Below are 19615 nucleotides of genomic sequence, written 5' to 3' on the forward strand. Positions count from 1 at the left end.
ATAAAATAAACAAATTACACAACAGAGTCAGTAACGGGACTGGGGTTAACGTTTCAACAGCACTCACTGACAAATATCACCAGAAAACCTGCGGTACCACTGATATTTTATCACACAGAACATTAACACAAACACTCACGCGATCCGCTTCAGACTCGGGTGGGTCAGAATGAGGCGGCGGAGAGCGGGGACAGATTGGTCTGTGAGCGAGTTGAATCCCAGAATCAGCTCCGTCAGTGATGGGATTGTACTGAGAGCGGAGACGAGATCCTCAACAGCAGAATCTGTGAGACCAACATTGTTCAGCCTGGTGATGAGAGAGAGTGAGGGTGAAGGACACAGAGAGACAGGAGACAGTACAAATCCCCAGTGTTTATCAACAACACAAATACTGATCACATTAATGTTCAGTGTCAGACACCCAGTGACTACAAACACAATCTCCCACAGTCTGGTACTTACCACAGTTTTTGTATTTTACACTGAGGGTTCCTCAGAGCCGCAGACACCAGTTTCACTCCCGAATCTCCAAGTTCATTATCACTGAGGTCCAGCTCCGTCAGTGACGGGATTGTACTGAGAGCGGAGGCAAGATCTTCAGCACCCGAATTTGTGAGACCAACATTGTTCAGCCTGGAGATGACAGAGAGTGAGGGTGAAGGACACAGAAAGACAGGAGAGGGTACACATCCCCAGTGTTTATCAGTAACACAATTACTGATCACATTAATGTTCAGTGTCAGACACCCAGTGACTGTAAACACAATCTCCCACAGTCTGGTACTTACCGCAGTTTCTGTATTTTACACTCCGGGTTCCTCAGAGCCGCAGACACCAGTTTCACTCCCGAATCTCCCAGTTTATTCTGCCCAAGTCTAAACAGACAAATTGATGAACGGTGATTCAAACTGTGGGTCTGAGGGAATTTCTCTCACTCGGATATTACAGGAAACATTAAACCCTTCAGTAAATCACTGATCAGAGTTCCCATGACTGTCAATGTCCCTCACTGCCCAGCTCCAGGGTATTCCAAATATTGGTAATTTAATCTGTCGGTGTGACCCTGTAAACTCCCCATATTCTGTCCCATTCCCCGAGGGTTGGAAAAGTGGTACTGACACTTGAGGGTCGGGAGGGGCAGGGTTGAAGGATGGGAGAAAGTTCCACAATGAGGAAGATTTGTACCTCGGAGAGTGTCAACAAGAGATGCTGGAAGGACCCCAGCTGAGCAAAAGGGATGGGGAGATAGAATCTGCAGGAGCAAAGGTAATGGGGAAGAGAGATCCCACGAGAAGAAGGGGAATGGGAGTGTGTGATCCCACGGGAGGAAGGGGGACTAGGAGTGTGTGATCCCACGGGAGGAAGGGGGACTAGGAGTGTGTGATCCCACGGGAGGAAGGGGGATGGGAGTGTGTGATCCCACGGGAGGAAGGGGAATGGGAGTGTGTGATCCCACGGGAGGAAGGGGAATAGGAGTGTGTGATCCCACGGGAGGAAGGGGGATGGGAGTGTGTGATCCCACGGGAGGAAGGGGGATGGGAGTGTGTGATCCCACGGGAGGAAGGGGCATGAGAGTGTATGATCCCACGGGAGGAAGGGGGATGGGAGTGTGTGATCCCACGGGAGGAAGGGGGATGGGAGTGTGTGATCCCATGGGAGGAAGGGGGATGGGAGTGTGTGATCCCACGGGAGGAAGGGGGAATGGGAGTGTGTGATCCCATGGGAGGAAGGGGGATGGGAGTGTGTGATCCCACGGGAGGAAGGGGGAATGGGAGTGTGTGATTCCATGTGAGGAAGGGGGATGGGAGTGTGTGATCCCACGGGAGGAAGGGGAATAGGAGTGTGTGATCCCACGGGAGGAAGGGGGATGGGAGTGTGTGATCCCACGGGAGGAAGGGGGATGGGAGTGTGTGATCCCACGGGAGAAAGGGGGATTAGGAGTGTGTGATCCCACGGGAGGAAGGGGGAATGGGAGTGTGTGATCCCACGGGAGGAAGGGGGATGGGAGTGTGAGATCCCACGGGAGGAAGGGGAATAGGAGTGTGTGATCCCACGGGAGGAAGGGGGATGGGAGTGTGTGATCCCACGGGAGGAAGGGGAATAGGAGTGTGTGATCCCACGGGAGGAAGGGGGATGGGAGTGTGTGATCCCACGGGAGGAAGGGGGATGGGAGTGTGTGATCCCACGGGAGGAAGGGGAATAGGAGTGTGTGATCCCACGGGAGGAAGGGGAATAGGAGTGTGTGATCCCACGGGAGGAAGGGGGATGGGAGTGTGTGATCCCACGGGAGGAAGGGGGATGGGAGTGTGTGATCCCACGGGAGGAAGGGGGATGGGAGTGTGTGATCCCACGGGAGGAAGGGGGATGGGAGTGTGTGATCCCACGGGAGGAAGGGGAATAGGAGTGTGTGATCCCACGGGAGGAAGGGGAATAGGAGTGTGTGATCCCACGGGAGGAAGGGGGATGGGAGTGTGTGATCCCACGGGAGGAAGGGGGATGGGAGTGTGTGATCCCACGGGAGGAAGGGGGATGGGAGTGTGTGATCCCACGGGAGGAAGGGGGAATGGGAGTGTGTGATCCCATGGGAGGAAGGGGGATGGGAGTGTGTGATCCCATGGGAGGAAGGGGGAATGGGAGTGTGTGATCCCACGGGAGGAAGGGGAATAGGAGTGTGTGATCCCATGGGAGGAAGGGGGATGGGAGTGTGTGATCCCACGGGAGGAAGGGGGATGGGAGTGTGTGATCCCACGGGAGGAAGGGGAATAGGAGTGTGTGATCCCACGGGAGGAAGGGGGATGGGAGTGTGTGATCCCACGGGAGGAAGGGGGATGGGAGTGTGTGATCCCACGGGAGGAAGGGGGATTAGGAGTGTGTGATCCCACGGGAGGAAGGGGGAATGGGAGTGTGTGATCCCACGGGAGGAAGGGGGATGGGAGTGTGTGATCCCACGGGAGGAAGGGGTATAGGAGTGTGTGATCCCACGGGAGGAAGGGGGATGGGAGAGTGTGATCCCACGGGAGGAAGGGGAATAGGAGTGTGTGATCCCACGGGAGGAAGGGGGATGGGAGTGTGTGAACCCACGGGAGGAAGGGGGATGGGAGTGTGTGATCCCACGGGAGGAAGGGGAATAGGAGTGTGTGATCCCACGGGAGGAAGGGGAATAGGAGTGTGTGATCCCACGGGAGGAATGGGGATGGGAGTGTGTGATCCCACGGGAGGAAGGGGGATGGGAGTGTGTGATCCCACGGGAGGAAGGGGGATGGGAGTGTGTGATCCCACGGGAGGAAGGGGGATGGGAGTGTGTGATCCCACGGGAGGAAGGGGAATAGGAGTGTGTGATCCCACGGGAGGAAGGGGGAATAGGAGTGTGTGATCCCACGGGAGGAAGGGGAATAGGAGTGTGTGATCCCACGGGAGGAAGGGGAATGGGAGTGTGTGATCCCACGGGAGGAAGGGGAATAGGAGTGTGTGATCCCACGGGAGGAAGGGGGAATGGGAGTGTGTGATCCCATGGGAGGAAGGGGGATGGGAGTGTGTGATGCCACGGGAGGAAGGGGGATGGGAGTGTGTGATCCCACGGGAGGAAGGGGGAATAGGGGTGTGTGATCCCATGGGAGGAAGGGGGAATGGGAGAGTGTGATCCCACGGGAGGAAGGGGAATAGGAGTGTGTGATCCCACGGGAGGAAGGGTAATAGGAGTGTGTGATCCCACGGGAGGAAGGGGAATAGGAGTGTGTGATCCCACGGGAGGAAGGGGGATGGGAGTGTGTGATCCCACGGGAGGAAGGGGAATGGGAGTGTGTGATCCCACGGGAGGAAGGGGGATGGGAGTGTGTGATCCCACGGGAGGAAGGGGGAATGGGAGTGTGTGATCCCACGGGAGGAAGGGGAATGGGAGTGTGTGATCCCACGGGAGGAAGGGGAATAGGAGTGTGTGATCCCACGGGAGGAAGGGGGAATAGGAGTGTGTGATCCCACGGGAGGAAGGGGAATAGGAGTGTGTGATCCCACGGGAGGAAGGGGGAATAGGAGTGTGTGATCCCACGGGAGGAAGGGGAATAGGAGTGTGTGATCCCACGGGAGGAAGGGGAATAGGAGTGTGTGATCCCACGGGAGGAAGGGGAATAGGAGTGTGTGATCCCACGGGAGGAAGGGGGATGGGAGTGTGTGATCCCACGGGAGGAAGGGGGATGGGAGTGTGTGATCCCACGGGAGGAAGGGGGATAGGAGTGTGTTATCCCACGGGAGGAAGGGGGATGGGAGTGTGTGATCCCACGGGAGGAAGGGGGAATAGGAGTGTGTGATCCCACGGGAGGAAGGGGAATAGGAGTGTGTGATCCCACGGGAGGAAGGGGAATAGGAGTGTGTGATCCCACGGGAGGAATGGGGATGGGAGTGTGTGATCCCACGGGAGGAAGGGGGATGGGAGTGTGTGATCCCACGGGAGGAAGGGGGATGGGAGTGTGTGATCCCACGGGAGGAAGGGGGATGGGAGTGTGTGATCCCACGGGAGGAAGGGGAATAGGAGTGTGTGATCCCACGGGAGGAAGGGGGAATAGGAGTGTGTGATCCCACGGGAGGAAGGGGAATAGGAGTGTGTGATCCCACGGGAGGAAGGGGAATGGGAGTGTGTGATCCCACGGGAGGAAGGGGAATAGGAGTGTGTGATCCCACGGGAGGAAGGGGGAATGGGAGTGTGTGATCCCATGGGAGGAAGGGGGATGGGAGTGTGTGATGCCACGGGAGGAAGGGGGATGGGAGTGTGTGATCCCACGGGAGGAAGGGGGAATAGGGGTGTGTGATCCCATGGGAGGAAGGGGGAATGGGAGAGTGTGATCCCACGGGAGGAAGGGGAATAGGAGTGTGTGATCCCACGGGAGGAAGGGGAATAGGAGTGTGTGATCCCACGGGAGGAAGGGGAATAGGAGTGTGTGATCCCACGGGAGGAAGGGGGATGGGAGTGTGTGATCCCACGGGAGGAAGGGGAATGGGAGTGTGTGATCCCACGGGAGGAAGGGGGATGGGAGTGTGTGATCCCACGGGAGGAAGGGGGAATGGGAGTGTGTGATCCCACGGGAGGAAGGGGAATGGGAGTGTGTGATCCCACGGGAGGAAGGGGAATAGGAGTGTGTGATCCCACGGGAGGAAGGGGGAATAGGAGTGTGTGATCCCACGGGAGGAGGGGGAATAGGAGTGTGTGATCCCACGGGAGGAAGGGGGAATAGGAGTGTGTGATCCCACGGGAGGAAGGGGAATAGGAGTGTGTGATCCCACGGGAGGAAGGGGAATAGGAGTGTGTGATCCCACGGGAGGAAGGGGAATAGGAGTGTGTGATCCCACGGGAGGAAGGGGGATGGGAGTGTGTGATCCCACGGGAGGAAGGGGAATAGGAGTGTGTGATCCCACGGGAGGAAGGGGGATGGGAGTGTGTGATCCCACGGGAGGAAGGGGAATAGGAGTGTGTTATCCCACGGGAGGAAGGGGGATGGGAGTGTGTGATCCCACGGGAGGAAGGGGGAATAGGAGTGTGTGATCCCACGGGAGGAAGGGGGATGGGAGTGTGTGATCCCACGGGAGGAAGGGGAATAGGAGTGTGTGATCCCACGGGAGGAAGGGGGATGGGAGTGTGTGATCCCACGGGAGGAAGGGGGATGGGAGTGTGTGATCCCACGGGAGGAAGGGGAATAGGAGTGTGTGATCCCACGGGAGGAAGGGGAATAGGAGTGTGTGATCCCACGGGAGGAAGGGGGATGGGAGTGTGTGATCCCACGGGAGGAAGGGGGATGGGAGTGTGTGATCCCACGGGAGGAAGGGGGATGGGAGTGTGTGATCCCACGGGAGGAAGGGGGATGGGAGTGTGTGATCCCACGGGAGGAAGGGGGAATAGGAGTGTGTGATCCCACGGGAGGAAGGGGGATGGGAGTGTGTGAACCCACGGGAGGAAGGGGGATGGGAGTGTGTGATCCCACGGGAGGAAGGGGGAATGGGAGTGTGTGATCCCACGGGAGGAAGGGGGATGGGAGTGTGTGATCTCACGGGAAGAAGGGGGATGGGAGTGTGTGATCCCACGGGAGGAAGGGGAATGGGAGTGTGTGATCCCACGGGAGGAAGGGGAATGGGAGTGTGTGATCCCACGGGAGGAAGGGGGAATAGGAGTGTGTGATCCCACGGGAGGAAGGGGAATAGGAGTGTGTGATCCCACGGGAGGAAGGGGGAATAGGAGTGTGTGATCCCACGGGAGGAAGGGGAATAGGAGTGTGTGATCCCACGGGAGGAAGGGGAATAGGAGTGTGTGATCCCACGGGAGGAAGGGGAATAGGAGTGTGTGATCCCACGGGAGGAAGGGGGATGGGAGTGTGTGATCCCACGGGAGGAAGGGGAATAGGAGTGTGTGATCCCACGGGAGGAAGGGGGATGGGAGTGTGTGATCCCACGGGAGGAAGGGGAATAGGAGTGTGTTATCCCACAGGAGGAAGGGGGATGGGAGTGTGTGATCCCACGGGAGGAAGGGGGAATAGGAGTGTGTGATCCCACGGGAGGAAGGGGGATGGGAGTGTGTGATCCCACGGGAGGAAGGGGAATAGGAGTGTGTGATCCCACGGGAGGAAGGGGGATGGGAGTGTGTGATCTCACGGGAGGAAGGGGAATAGGAGTGTGTGATCCCACGGGAGGAAGGGGGATGGGAGTGTGTGATCCCACGGGAGGAAGGGTAATAGGAGTGTGTGATCCCACGGGAGGAAGGGGAATAGGAGTGTGTGATCCCACGGGAGGAAGGGGGATGGGAGTGTGTGATCCCACGGGAAGAAGGGGGAATAGGAGTGTGTGATCCCACGGGAGGAAGGGGGATGGGACTGTGTGATCCCACGGGAGGAAGGGGGATGGGAGTGTGTGATCCCACGGGAGGAAGGGGGATGGGAGTGTGTGATCCCACGGGAGGAAGGGGGATGGGAGTGTGTGATCCCACGGGAGGAAGGGGAATAGGAGTGTGTGATCCCATGGGAGGAAGGGGGAATAGGAGTGTGTGATCCCACGGGAGGAAGGGGGATGGGAGTGTGTGAACCCACGGGAGGAAGGGGAATAGGAGTGTGTGATCCCACGGGAGGAAGGGGAATAGGAGTGTGTGATCCCACGGGAGGAAGGGGGAATAGGAGTGTGTGATCGCACGGGAGGAAGGGGAATAGGAGTGTGTGATCCCACGGGAGGAAGGGGAATAGGAGTGTGTGATCCCACGGGAGGAAGGGGCATGGTAGTGTGTGATCCCACGGGAGGAAGGGGCATGGTAGTGTATGATCCCACGGGAGGAAGGGGAATGGGAGTGTGTGTTCCCACGGGAGGAAGGGGAATAGGAGTGTGTGATCTCACGGGAGGAAGGGGGAATGGGAGTGTGTGATCCCACGGGAGGAAGGGGGATGGGAGTGTGTGATCCCACGGGAGGAAGGGGGATGGGAGTATGTGATCCCACGGGAGGAAGGGGAATGGGAGTGTGTGATCCCACGGGAGGAAGGGGAATGGGAGTGTGTGATCCCACGGGAGGAAGGGGAATAGGAGTGTGTGATCCCACGGGAGGAAGGGGAATAGGAGTGTGTGATCCCACGGGAGGAAGGGGAATAGGAGTGTGTGATCCCACGGGAGGAAGGGGAATAGGAGTGTGTGATCCCACGGGAGGAAGGGGGAATAGGAGTGTGTGATCCCACGGGAGGAAGGGGGAATGGGAGTGTGTGATCCCACGGGAGGAATGGGGATGGGAGTGTGTGATCCCACGGGAGGAAGGGGAATAGGAGTGTGTGATCCCACGGGAAGAAGGGGAATAGGAGTGTGATCCCACGGGAGGAAGGGGAATAGGAGTGTGTGATCCCACGGGAGGAAGGGGGATGGGAGTGTGTGATCCTACGGGAGAAAGGGGGATGGGAGTGTGTGATCCCACGGGAGGAAGGGGGATGGGAGTGTGTGATCCCACGGGAGGAAGGGGTATGGGAGTGTGTTATCCCACGGGAGGAAGGGGGATGGGAGTGTGTGATCCCACGGGAGGAAGGGGGAATAGGAGTGTGTGATCCCACGGGAGGAAGGGGGAATAGGAGTGTGTGATCCCACGGGAGGAAGGGGAATAGGAGTGTGTGATCCCACGGGAGGAAGGGGAATAGGAGTGTGTGATCCCACGGGAGGAAGGGGGATGGGAGTGTGTGATCCCACGGGAGGAAGGGGAATAGGAGTGTGTGATCCCACGGGAGGAAGGGGGATGGGAGTGTGTGATCCCACGGGAGGAAGGGGGATGGGAGTGTGTGATCCCACGGGAGGAAGGGGGATGGGAGTGTGTGATCCCACGGGAGGAAGGGGAATAGGAGTGTGTGATCCCACGGGAGGAAGGGGAATAGGAGTGTGTGATCCCACGGGAGGAAGGGGGATGGGAGTGTGTGATCCCACGGGAGGAAGGGGGAATAGGAGTGTGTGATCCCACGGGAGGAAGGGGAATAGGACTGTGTGATCCCACGGGAGGAAGGGGGATGGGAGTGTGTGATCCCACGGGAGGAAGGGGGATGGGCGTGTGTGATCCCACGGGAGGAAGGGGAATAGGAGTGTGTGATCCCACGGGAGGAAGGGGGAATAGGAGTGTGTGATCCCACGGGAGGAAGGGGAATAGGAGTGTGTGATCCCACGGGAGGAAGGGGAATGGGAGTGTGTGATCCCACGGGAGGAAGGGGAATAGGAGTGTGTGATCCCACGGGAGGAAGGGGGAATGGGAGTGTGTGATCCCACGGGAGGAAGGGGGATGGGAGTGTGTGATCCCACGGGAGGAAGGGGGATGGGAGTGTGTGATCCCACGGGAGGAAGGGGAATGGGAGTGTGTGATCCCACGGGAGGAAGGGGGATGGGAGCGTGTGATCCCACGGGAGGAAGGGGGAATAGGAGCGTGTGATCCCACGGGAGGGAGGGGGAATAGGAGTGTGTGTTCCCACGGGAGGAAGGGGAATAGGAGTGTGTGATCCCACGGGAGGAAGGGGAATGGGAGTGTGTGATCCCACGGGAGGAAGGGGAATGGGAGTGTGTGATCCCACGGGAGGAAGGGGGAATGGGAGTGTGTGATCCCACGGGAGGAAGGGGGAATGGGAGTGTGTGATTCCATGTGAGGAAGGGGGATGGGAGTGTGTGATCCCACGGGAGGAAGGGGCATAGGAGTGTGTTATCCCACGGGAGGAAGGGGGATGGGAGTGTGTGATCCCACGGGAGGAAGGGGAATAGAAGTGTGTTATCCCACGGGAGGAAGGGGGATAGGAGTGTGTTATCCCACGGGAGGAAGGGGGATAGGAGTGTGTGATTCCACGGGAGGAAGGGGAATAGGAGTGTGTTATCCCACGGGAGGAAGGGGGATGGGAGTGTGTGATCCCACGGGAGGAAGGGGAATAGGAGTGTGTGATCCCACGGGAGGAAGGGGGATGGGAGTGTGTGATCCCACGGGAGGAAGGGGGATGGGAGTGTGTGATCCCACGGGAGGAAGGGGAATGGGAGTGTGTGATCCCACGGGAGGAAGGGGAATGGGAGTGTGTGATCCCACGGGAGGAAGGGGAATCGGAGTGTGTGATCCCACGGGAGGAAGGGGGATGGGAGTGTGTGATCTCACGGGAGGAAGGGGAATAGGAGTGTGTGATCTCACGGGAGGAAGGGGAATAGGAGTGTGTGATCCCACGGGAGGAAGGGGGATGGGATTGTGTGATCCCACGGGAGGAAGGGGAATAGGAGTGTGTGATCCCACGGGAGGAAGGGGAATAGGAGTGTGTGATCCCACGGGAGGACGGGGGATGGGAGTGTGTGATCCCACGGGAGGAAGGGGGAATAGGAGTGTGTGATCCCACGGGAGGAAGGGGGATGGGAGTGTGTGATCCCACGGGAGGAAGGGGGATGGGAGTGTGTGATCCCACGGGAGGAAGGGGGAATGGGAGTGTGTGATCCCACGGGAGGAAGGGGGATGGGAGTGTGTGATCCCACGGGAGGAAGCGGAATAGGAGTGTGTGATCCCACGGGAGGAAGGGGGATGGGAGTGTGTGATCCCACGGGAGGAAGGGGGATGGGAGTGTGTGATCCCACGGGAGGAAGGGGGATGGGAGTGTGTGATCCCAGGGGAGGAAGGGGGAATGGGAGTGTGTGATTCCACGGGAGGAAGGGGAATGGGAGTGTGTGATCCCACGGAAGGGGGAATAGGAGTGTGTGATCCCACGGGAGGAAGGGGAATAGGTGTGTGTGATCCCACGGGAGGAAGGGGAATAGGAGTGTGTGATCCCACGGGAGGAAGGGGGATGGGAGTGTGTGATCCCACGGGAGGAAGGGGGATGGGAGTGTGTGATCCCACGGGAGGAAGGGGCATGGGAGTGTGTGATCCCACGGGAGGAAGAGGGAATAGGAGTGTGTGATCCCACGGGAGGAAGGGGAATAGGAGTGTGTGATCCCACGGGAGGAAGGGGGATGGGAGTGTGTGATCCCACGGGAGGAAGGGGGATGGGAGTGTGTGATCCCACGGGAGGAAGGGGAATGGGAGTGTGTGATCCCACGGGAGGAAGGGGAATAGGAGTGTGTGATCCCACGGGAGGAAGGGGGAATGGGAGTGTGTGATCCCACGGGAGGAAGGGGGATGGGAGTGTGTGATCCCACGGGAGGAAGGGGGATGGGAGTGTGTGATCCCACGGGAGGAAGGGGGATGGGAGTGTGTCATCCCACGGGAGGAAGGGGGATGGGAGTGTGTGATCCCACGGGAGGAAGGGGGATGGGAGTGTGTGATCCCACGGGAGGAAGGGGGATGGGAGTGTGTGATCCCACGGGTGGAAGGGGGATGGGAGTGTGTGATCCCACGGGAGGAAGGGGGAATGGGAGTGTGTGATCCCACGGGAGGAAGGGGGATGGGAGTGTGTGATCCCACGGGAGGAAGGGGGATGGGAGTGTGTGATCCCACGGGAGGAAGGGGGATGGGAGTGTGTGATCCCACGGGAGGAAGGGGAATAGGAGTGTGTGATCCCACGGGAGGAAGGGGGATGGGAGTGTGTGATCCCACGGGAGGAAGGGGGAATGGGAGTGTGTGATCCCACGGGAGGAAGGGGGATGGGAGTGTGTGATCCCACGGGAGGAAGGGGGAATAGGAGTGTGTGATCCCACGGGAGGAAGGGGGATGGGAGTGTGTGATCCCACGGGAGGAAGGGGGAATGGGAGTGTGTGATCCCACGGGAGGAAGGGGGATGGGAGTGTGTGATCCCACGGGAGGAAGGGGGAATGGGAGTGTGTGATCCCACGGGAGGAAGGGGGATGGGAGTGTGTGATCCCACGGGAGGAAGGGGGAATGGGAGTGTGTGATTCCACGGGAGGAAGGGGGAATGGGAGTGTGTGATCCCACGGGAGGAAGGGGGATGGGAGTGTGTGATCCCACGGGAGGAAGGGGAATGGGAGTGTGTGATCCCACGGGAGGAAGGGGGATGGGAGTGTGTGATCCCACGGGAGGAAGGGGGATGGGAGTGTGTGATCCCACGGGAGGAAGGGGGATGGGAGTGTGTGATCCCACGAGAGGAAGGGGGATGGGAGTGTGTGATCCCACGAGAGGAAGGGGGATGGGAGTGTGTGATCCCACGGGAGGAAGGGGAATAGGAGTGTGTGATCCCACGGGAGGAAGGGGAATAGGAGTGTGTGATCCCACGGGAGGAAGGGGAATAGGAGTGTGTGATCCCACGGGAGGAAGGGGCATGGTAGTGTGTGATCCCACGGGAGGAAGGGGCATGGTAGTGTATGATCCCACGGGAGGAAGGGGGATGGGAGTGTGTGATCCCACGGGAGGAAGGGGGATGGGAGTGTGTGATCCCACGGGAGGAAGGGGGATGGGAGTGTGTGATCCCACGGGAGGAAGGGGGATGGGAGTGTGTGATCCCACGGGAGGAAGGGGGATGGGAGTGTGTGATCCCACGGGAGGAAGGGGGATGGGAGTGTGTGATCCCACGGGAGGAAGGGGGATGGGAGTGTGTGATTCCACGGGAGGAAGGGGGATGGGAGTGTGTGATCCCACGGGAGGAAGGGGGATGGGAGTGTGTGATCCCACGGGAGGAAGGGGAATAGGAGTGTGTGATTCCACGGGAAGAAGGGGGATGGGGAAGGAAGTTCCCACGGGGGGGGTGGGGACGGGGGAACGGGGGTACAAGATCCCACCGGAGGACAGGGAATGGGGAAGAGAGTCCACGGGAGGAAGGAGACGCGCCCATGGGGTCTGTGTATCTGGTAGTGAGCACAGTCACACAGGTGGAGTGATGGTGATAGTCACACACGGGCAGGGGAGGACAATCTCACAATGATGTTTCTTTCCTTCTCACTGGGACAGTCTGCTGACGGTCTCTTGTCCCTTACCGGGAAGGGGGTGTGAATCTCTGACCCACCTGCTGCAGTCAGTGTCGGTCTGGTTGTCAGTAACAGTGAGAAGGATCATTGTCAATGGACGTGTCACAGGCAGCAGGAAACACGGCCATTCCTGTGATTTACTACCATTAAACCAATGGCCTCTGTCCACTGATCTGATAAAGTCTCCTACATCCCTTCACAAGGAACCACAGAACCCTATCATCCTTGGGGAATTACTGACTGATCCCTTGGGCATTTGTCACAATTCTTCACAATCTGATTTACTGTAGTTTTACCCCAATTCCTTTACATTGAAACAACACAACGGAACAGTTTCACAGTTCAGAGTGAGAGATAAATCAAGTTACCTCAACTCCTGGCACTTGTATAGCCCGGGTCCCAGCCGCTGGATTCCTTCAAACTGAATGTTGCAGTCCACCAGGTCGAGGTGTTTTATTGTATCACAGAGTCCAATTACATGAGACAGGACCGCGCAGTCAATCGGGGTCAGTGTCATTTCACTGAATGAAAGTGTTTCCACAGATCCCAGTGCGGCCTGAGCCAGTCCACGATTCTGAGACTCAAACAGGTAGTGCAATGTGTTCAGGAGGCTCCTTTTCCCAGCTTCACTCCTCGCGTTTTCACTCTGGCGTTTAACCTCCTCCTTCACCCAGTCAATCACCCGGCAGGTGGTTTCATGAGAAAATGGACCCAGAAACTCCTCCAGGCCCCGAGCTGTCTTTGGGGAGGAGAGCCCAGCAACGAAACGGAGAAACACCTCAAATCGGCCATCTACCGTTTTGTGGGCTTCAGTGAGGAATTTCAGGATATCCCCGGGATGTGGATTCAGGAATGGGGTGACTGCAGCTACAAACTCTTGGATGGTGAGGTGTGGGAATGTGTAGAGCACACACCGGGCAGAATCCTCTCTCTCCAAAATGAACCCGGACAGGAACTGGGAAGGCTGAAGACTGTAGCTGATCAAATCTCTATCTGTAAACACAATCTTCTTCTTGGACACTCCTCTGAAGGCCATCTGACCAACCCTGAGTATCACATCACGGGGGTTCTCAATCTCACGGCCGTGGTTTTTCAGGATGTTGTAAATATAGTAGCAATATAGTTGAGTGATGGTCTTGGGAACTTGCTGCAGGTCCTTGTCTCTTTTTGTGAAGAAAGGACCTAATGCCAGAGCGAGGATCAAGCAGCATGAGGGGTTGTAGCTCATGGCGTACAGGATCTCGTTCTCCTTCACGTGTTTGAAAACAGCTTCTGCTACTGTCTTATCTTCAAAATGCCTGATGAAATATCCCTTCTGTTCCTCGCCAACAAATCCCAGGAGTTCAGCCCAGACACTGATCTCTGCCTTTTTCAATAAATGTAACGCAGTGGGACGGGTGGTCACCAGCACTGAACACCCTGGGAGCAGCTTGTGCTGGATTAAACTGTACACAATGTCAGCCACTTCACAACACGACTCGGGATCTGGGCACTGGTGCTTGGGTTCTGTATCTCTCCGGCTGTCAGCAAAATCGATTCTGTGTTTGAATTCATCCAAACCATCGAATATAAACAGCAATCCCTCTGGGTTCTTCCAGACCTCTGTCAGGATTTTCCCAAAGTAAGGATACTGATCCAGAATCAGTTCCCTCAGGTTTATTCGACAGTTAATGGAGTTTAAATCTCGGAATTTGAAACTGAAGACAAATTGGAATTGTTGGTATATTTTCCCCGTGGCCCAGTCATAAACAATCTTTTGTAGCATTGTTGTTTTCCCGATCCCGGCGACTCCATCTACTGCTGCTGAACTCCCAGATGTGGATTTAATCTGGGAAAAGCTGCTCTGGAATAACTCGTCTGTCCGGATTTTTTCCAGCTCTCCGCGGAGATGTTTCTGTCTCCACTCCTCGTGGTCTCTGCCTCTTGCCAGCAGCTCATGTTCCACCAGTCTCCGATTTCGAACAGTAGAAATGACCGTGAGCTCAGCGTATCGATCAACCAGCTGGAAAGCCTTCACCTTCTCCCTCATCAGGATCGTGTTCACTCTCAGTGTTTCAGTTTGTGCCCGCAGAGTCTCCTTATGTTTCTGTTGAACACCTTCCACGGGAACAGACAGTGGTCAAACTGTTAGATGCCTCAACTCAGAACTCAGTATTTAAACACACAAGAGTTAGCTCAAAGCTACTGCATTAATTAGTGGATTCAAAACAAGAAGACAGCGGGAGAGCTCCTAAGGATTTCCAGCAGGAAGACATTTTGAGTTCTCGGGAGGACAGACTGCGCAGGGGCGTGACGTCAGCCAGTTGTGCACGGACCGTTTAAAAAGAAGGCAGCCATATCCAGTGGTCAGCGTTGGGAGCGGGCGGTGGAGCGAGAGGCAACAGAGTGAAAGGGCTTTTGCTCAATGGGCAGAGGTGAGGCAGTCGTTGATTGCAAAAGGAGTTAGTGTGTGTGTGAGGCCAGTTTTCTGTGGTGGGTGTCAGATGAGGGAGGCCCTGGAGTCTCCCGGTGCCCCGGATGGCCACATCCGCACCCGGTACATTGATATACAACTCCCAAGGGACCGTGTTAGGGAACTGGAGCTGCAGCTCAATGACCTTCGTCTGGTCAGGGAGAGTGAGGAGGTGATAGAGACCAACAGGTGGTCACTCCGGGGCCACGGGGGACAGAGAAATGGGTCACAGTCAGGAGAGGGAAGGGGAAGAGTCAGGTACTAGAGAGTACCCCTGTGGCTGTACCCCTTGACAATAAGTACTCCTGTTTGAGAACTGTTGGAGGGGACAGCCTACCTGGGGGAAGCCACAGTGGCCGTGCCTCTGGCACAGAGTCTGGCCCTGTGGCTCAGAAGGGTAGGGAAAGGAAGAGGAAGTCAGCAGTGATAGGGGACTGTATAGTCAGGGGTTCAGACAGGCGATTCCGTGGATGCAGGAAAGAAACTCGGATGGTAGTTTGCCTCCCAGGTGCCAGGGTCCGGGATGTCTCTGATCGCGTCCAAGATATCCTGAAGTGGGAGGGAGAACAGCCAGAGGTCGTGGTACATATTGGTACCAATGACATAGGTAGGAAAAGGGAAGAGGTCCTGAAAGAAGACTACAGGGAGTTAGGAAGGAAGTTGAAAAGCAGGACCTCAAGGGTAGCAATCTCGGGATTACTGCCTGTGCCACGCGACAGTGAGAACAGGAATGGAATGAGGTGGAGGATAAATGCGTGGCTGAGGTATTGGAGCAGGGGGCAGGGATTCAGATTTCTGGATCACTGGGACCTCTTTTGGGGCGGCTGTGACCTGTACAAAAAGGATGGGTTGCACTTGAATCCCAGGGGGACCAATATCCTGGCGGGCAGGTTTGATAGAGCTGTTGGGGAGGGTTTAAACCTGTTTGGCGGGGGGTGGTAATCAGAATGTGAGTGCAGGGATTAAGGTAGAAGGACAAGGGCATGATGCTAAGAGTTTGAATTGATGAGGAAGGACAGGCAGGGAACAGAACATAATTGAAGCTAGTTAAAGGGGTTGAAATGTCTCTATTTCAATGCTAGGAGTATCAGGAACAAGGAGGATGAACTTAGAGCATGGATTAGTACGTGGAACTACGATGTTGTGGCTGTTACTGAAACGGTTGAGGAAGGGCAGGATTGGATGATGCAGGTCCTGGGGTTCAGGTGTTTTAAAAGGAACAGGACGGGAGGTAGAAAGGGAGGGGGGGGGGAGAGAGTGGCATTGCTGGTTGGGGATAGTATCACGGCTATAGAAAGGGAGGACGCTGCAGAAGGAGTGTCCACAGAGTCAGTCTGGGTGGAAGTCAGAAATAGGAGAGATCAATCACTGTGCTGGGAGTAGTTTATAGGCCCCCAAATAGCCCTCGGGACACCAAGGAGCAGATAAGCAGGCAGATTTTAGAATGGAGCAGGAAATACAGGGTAGTAGTTAAGGGTGATTTCAACTTCCCTCATATTGACTGGCACCTCCTGAGTGGCTGAATTTGTCAGGTGTGTTCAAGAAGGATTCCTGACTCAGTATGTGGACCGGCCGACGAGAGGAGAGGCCATTCTGGATCTAGTTCTGGGTTATGAACCTGGCCAGGTGACAGACCTCTTGATGGGGGAACATTTTGGTGAGAGTGACCACAACTCCCTTAGTTTCAGCATAGCTGTGGAAAGGGATAAAATCAGATGAAATGGTGAAGTGCTTAACTGGGGAAGGGCTAACTTTGAAGGGATGAGGCAGGAACTAGTGAGAGTAAATTGAAAACAAATGTTCAAAGGGGAAAGCACAGAAGTAATGTGGGAGAAGTTTAGGGACCACCTGAGCTGGGTTCACGATAGGTTTGTCCCACTGAGGCAAGGAAAAAAATGGTAGGAAAAGGGAACCGTGGCTGACGAAACACGTGAGGCAACTCGTCAAGAGGAAAAAGGAAGCATGTGTTAGATATAAGAAGCAGGAAGTAAGAGGGGCTTTTGTGAAATATAGGGTAGCCAGGAAGGAGCTAAAGAAAGGACTTAGGGAGACCTCAAAGGGGGCATGAGAAGGCCTTGGCATGTAGGATTAAGGAGAACCCCAAGGCGTTCTATGCCTTTGTGAAGAATGCCTATGAGAACGAAGGAGGGACCGCTAAAGGATAAAGACAGCAACATGTGCCTGGAGGCAGAGGAGGTTGGGGAGGTCCTAAATGAATACTTTGCTTCAGTATTCACAAGTGAAAAGTATCTTGATCAGGATGAGGTTGAAATAGAGCGGGCCTGTGTGCTGGACAGTGTGGAGATTAAGGAAGAAGTGCTGGATCTTCTTAAAAACATTAAGATTGATAAATCCCCGGGGCCGGATATGATACACCCCAGGTTGTTGTGGGAATTGAGAGAAGAGATCGCAGGAGCATTAGCCATGATCTTTGACTCCTCTTTGGCTGCAAGGGAAGTGCCGGAGGACTGGAGATTGGCAAATGTAGTTCCCTTGTTTAAAAAAGGTGATAGGGAGAAACCTGGGAGCTATAGACCGGTGAGACTTACGTTGGCGGTCTGCAAACTACTGGAAAGGATTCTTAAGGATAGGATCTACGAGCATTTGGAGAAGTACAGTCTACTCATGGATAGTCAACATGGCTTTGTGAAGGGAAGATCATGCCTCACGAGCCTGATTGAGTTTTTTGAAGAGGTAACAAAAGAAATTGATGAGGGTAGGGTAGTGGATGTGGTCTACATGGACTTTAGCAAAGCATTTGACAAGGTCCCTCATGAGAGACTCATCCAGAAAGTCATGAGGCATGGGGTAAGAGGAACCTTGGCTGTTTGCATAAAAAATTGGCTTAAAGGAAGAAAGCAGAGGGTAGTTGTGGAAGGAAAGTATTCTGCCTGGAGGTCGGTGACTAGTGGAGTGCCGCAAGGATCTGTGCTGGGACCCCTGCTCTTTCTGATTTTTATAAATGACCTGGATGAAGAGGCGGAAGGATGGGTGAGTAAGTTTGTGGATGACACAAAGATTGGAGGAGTTGTGGATGGAGCTGTAGGTGGTTGAAGGTTACAAGAGGATATAGACAGGCTGCAGAGTTGGGCAGAAAAATGGCAGATGGAGTTCAATCCGGACAAGTGTGAGGTGATGCACTTTGGAAGGACAAACCAGAAGACTGAGTACAGGATTAATGGTCAGTTACTGAAGAGTGTGGATGAACAAAGGGACCTTGGGATTTAAATCCATAAATCCCTCAAGGTCGCTGCACAGGTTGATAGGGTAGTTAAGAAGGCCTATGGGATGCTAGGCTTCATTAACAGGGGGACTGAGTTCAAGAGTAGAGAGGTCATGTTGCAACTCTACAAATCTATGGAGAGGGTGTGGAGGAGATTTAGCAGGATGTTGCCCGGATTGGAGAACAAGTCATATGAAGCAAGGTTTAGCACAGCTGGGACTTTTCTCTTTGGAGCATAGAAGAATGAGAGGGGACTTGATAGAGGTCTACAAGATTATGAGAGGTATAGAAAGGGTGGATAGTCAGTAACTGTTTCCCAGGGCACCAATAGCAAACATCAGAGGGCATATGTACAGAATTAAGGGAGGTAAGTTTAGGGGAGGCATCAGGGGTACTTTTTTTTAATACACAGAGCGGTTGAGAGTGCATGGAATGACTTGCCAGGGGTGGTGGAGGCTAAAACATTAGGGGTATTTAAGAGCCTCTTGGACAGGCACATGGATGAAAGAAAAACAGAGGGTTATGGGGTAGTGTGGGTTTAGTACTTTTTTTTAAGGAGTAAGTGGGTCAGCACAACATGGAGGGCTGAAGGGCCTGTAATGTGCTGTAGTGTTCTATGGTTCTATGGATGCTCGTACAGTAAATTTGATTAACAGACCCCTGACTGGTCTAGATAAACACCAGATCGTCACATATCCACATTAATTGTCTGGGAAGGTGAGTATCTCCCTGGTAGTTTACTGACCCCCGACTGTCCCGTAGTGGACAAACTCCCACTAATGTCACAGCTATCATTGTTCCTGTGGAAGAAACTTTTAATCCCCAGAATGGAGATGGAGAAAAGGATCTTGGGCATTCTCACAAAGGAACAGGTTGGGGAATCGCAGCCCCCCTCCCCTCTCACTGTCACTGATTCAAAAGTATATCTGTTGATCAGCACGTGCAACGTGGGTTGGGGGAGAAAATGTCAAAGCCTTGTTCAGGAGATTGAGTCAGTCAGCATTTTGCCACAATACACAGGCAATTCCCCCACCCCCTCCAACATCACAGACGCTGCTCAGCTCACCGAGTTCCTCCAGAAAATGGTTTGAGACGCCGATCTGCAGTCTCGTGAAGAGACTGTGTTGCAAATAGACAACAGATTCAAGATACACAAGTGTAAAGGAGAAGGGAATAATTGTTATAATGGATCTGATGTAGCACAAACATCTCAGATAAAGAAAGCAATGGAAAACACAATAAATATAAATAGGGCTGAAATGGCTGCCACAAGGGGTCAGAGGTTTAACGTGCTGGGGAGTAGGTACAGAGGAGATGTCAGGGCTAAGTTTTTTTTTAAACTCAGAGAGTGGTGAGTGCGTGGAATGGGCTGCTGGCAACGGCGGTGGGGGCGGATACGATAGGGTCTTTTAAGAGACTTTTGGATAGGTACATGGAGCTTAGAAAGATACAGGGCTATGGGTAAGCCTAGTACTTTCCAAGGTAGGGACATGTTCAGCACAACTTGGTTGGCTGAAGGGCCTGTATTGTGCTGTAGGTTTTCTGTGTTTCTATAAATACATACGATACAGGAGTCACTC

At 55.1% G+C, this 19615-nt stretch overlaps 1 protein-coding gene across 12 annotated transcripts in view; it reads right to left on the bottom strand.

Moving 5' to 3' along the window:
• LOC132401301 (NACHT, LRR and PYD domains-containing protein 3-like) overlaps positions 1–19615 on the bottom strand; it is a 44945-nt gene that overhangs the window by 3776 nt on the left and 21554 nt on the right. For all 12 annotated transcript variants that reach the window (XM_059983418.1, XM_059983415.1, XM_059983414.1 and 9 more), the window contains 4 exons: positions 12729–14457; positions 789–875; positions 463–633; positions 140–307 (listed from right to left, as the gene is read on the bottom strand). In XM_059983418.1, the coding sequence (XP_059839401.1) occupies positions 140–307; positions 463–633; positions 789–875; positions 12729–14457 (2155 nt within the window). The remainder of the gene's footprint in view (positions 1–139; positions 308–462; positions 634–788; positions 876–12728; positions 14458–19615) is intronic.

Source organism: Hypanus sabinus, chromosome 10 (genome assembly GCF_030144855.1).
Source record: "Hypanus sabinus isolate sHypSab1 chromosome 10, sHypSab1.hap1, whole genome shotgun sequence".
Lineage (NCBI taxonomy): Eukaryota > Metazoa > Chordata > Chondrichthyes > Myliobatiformes > Dasyatidae > Hypanus > Hypanus sabinus.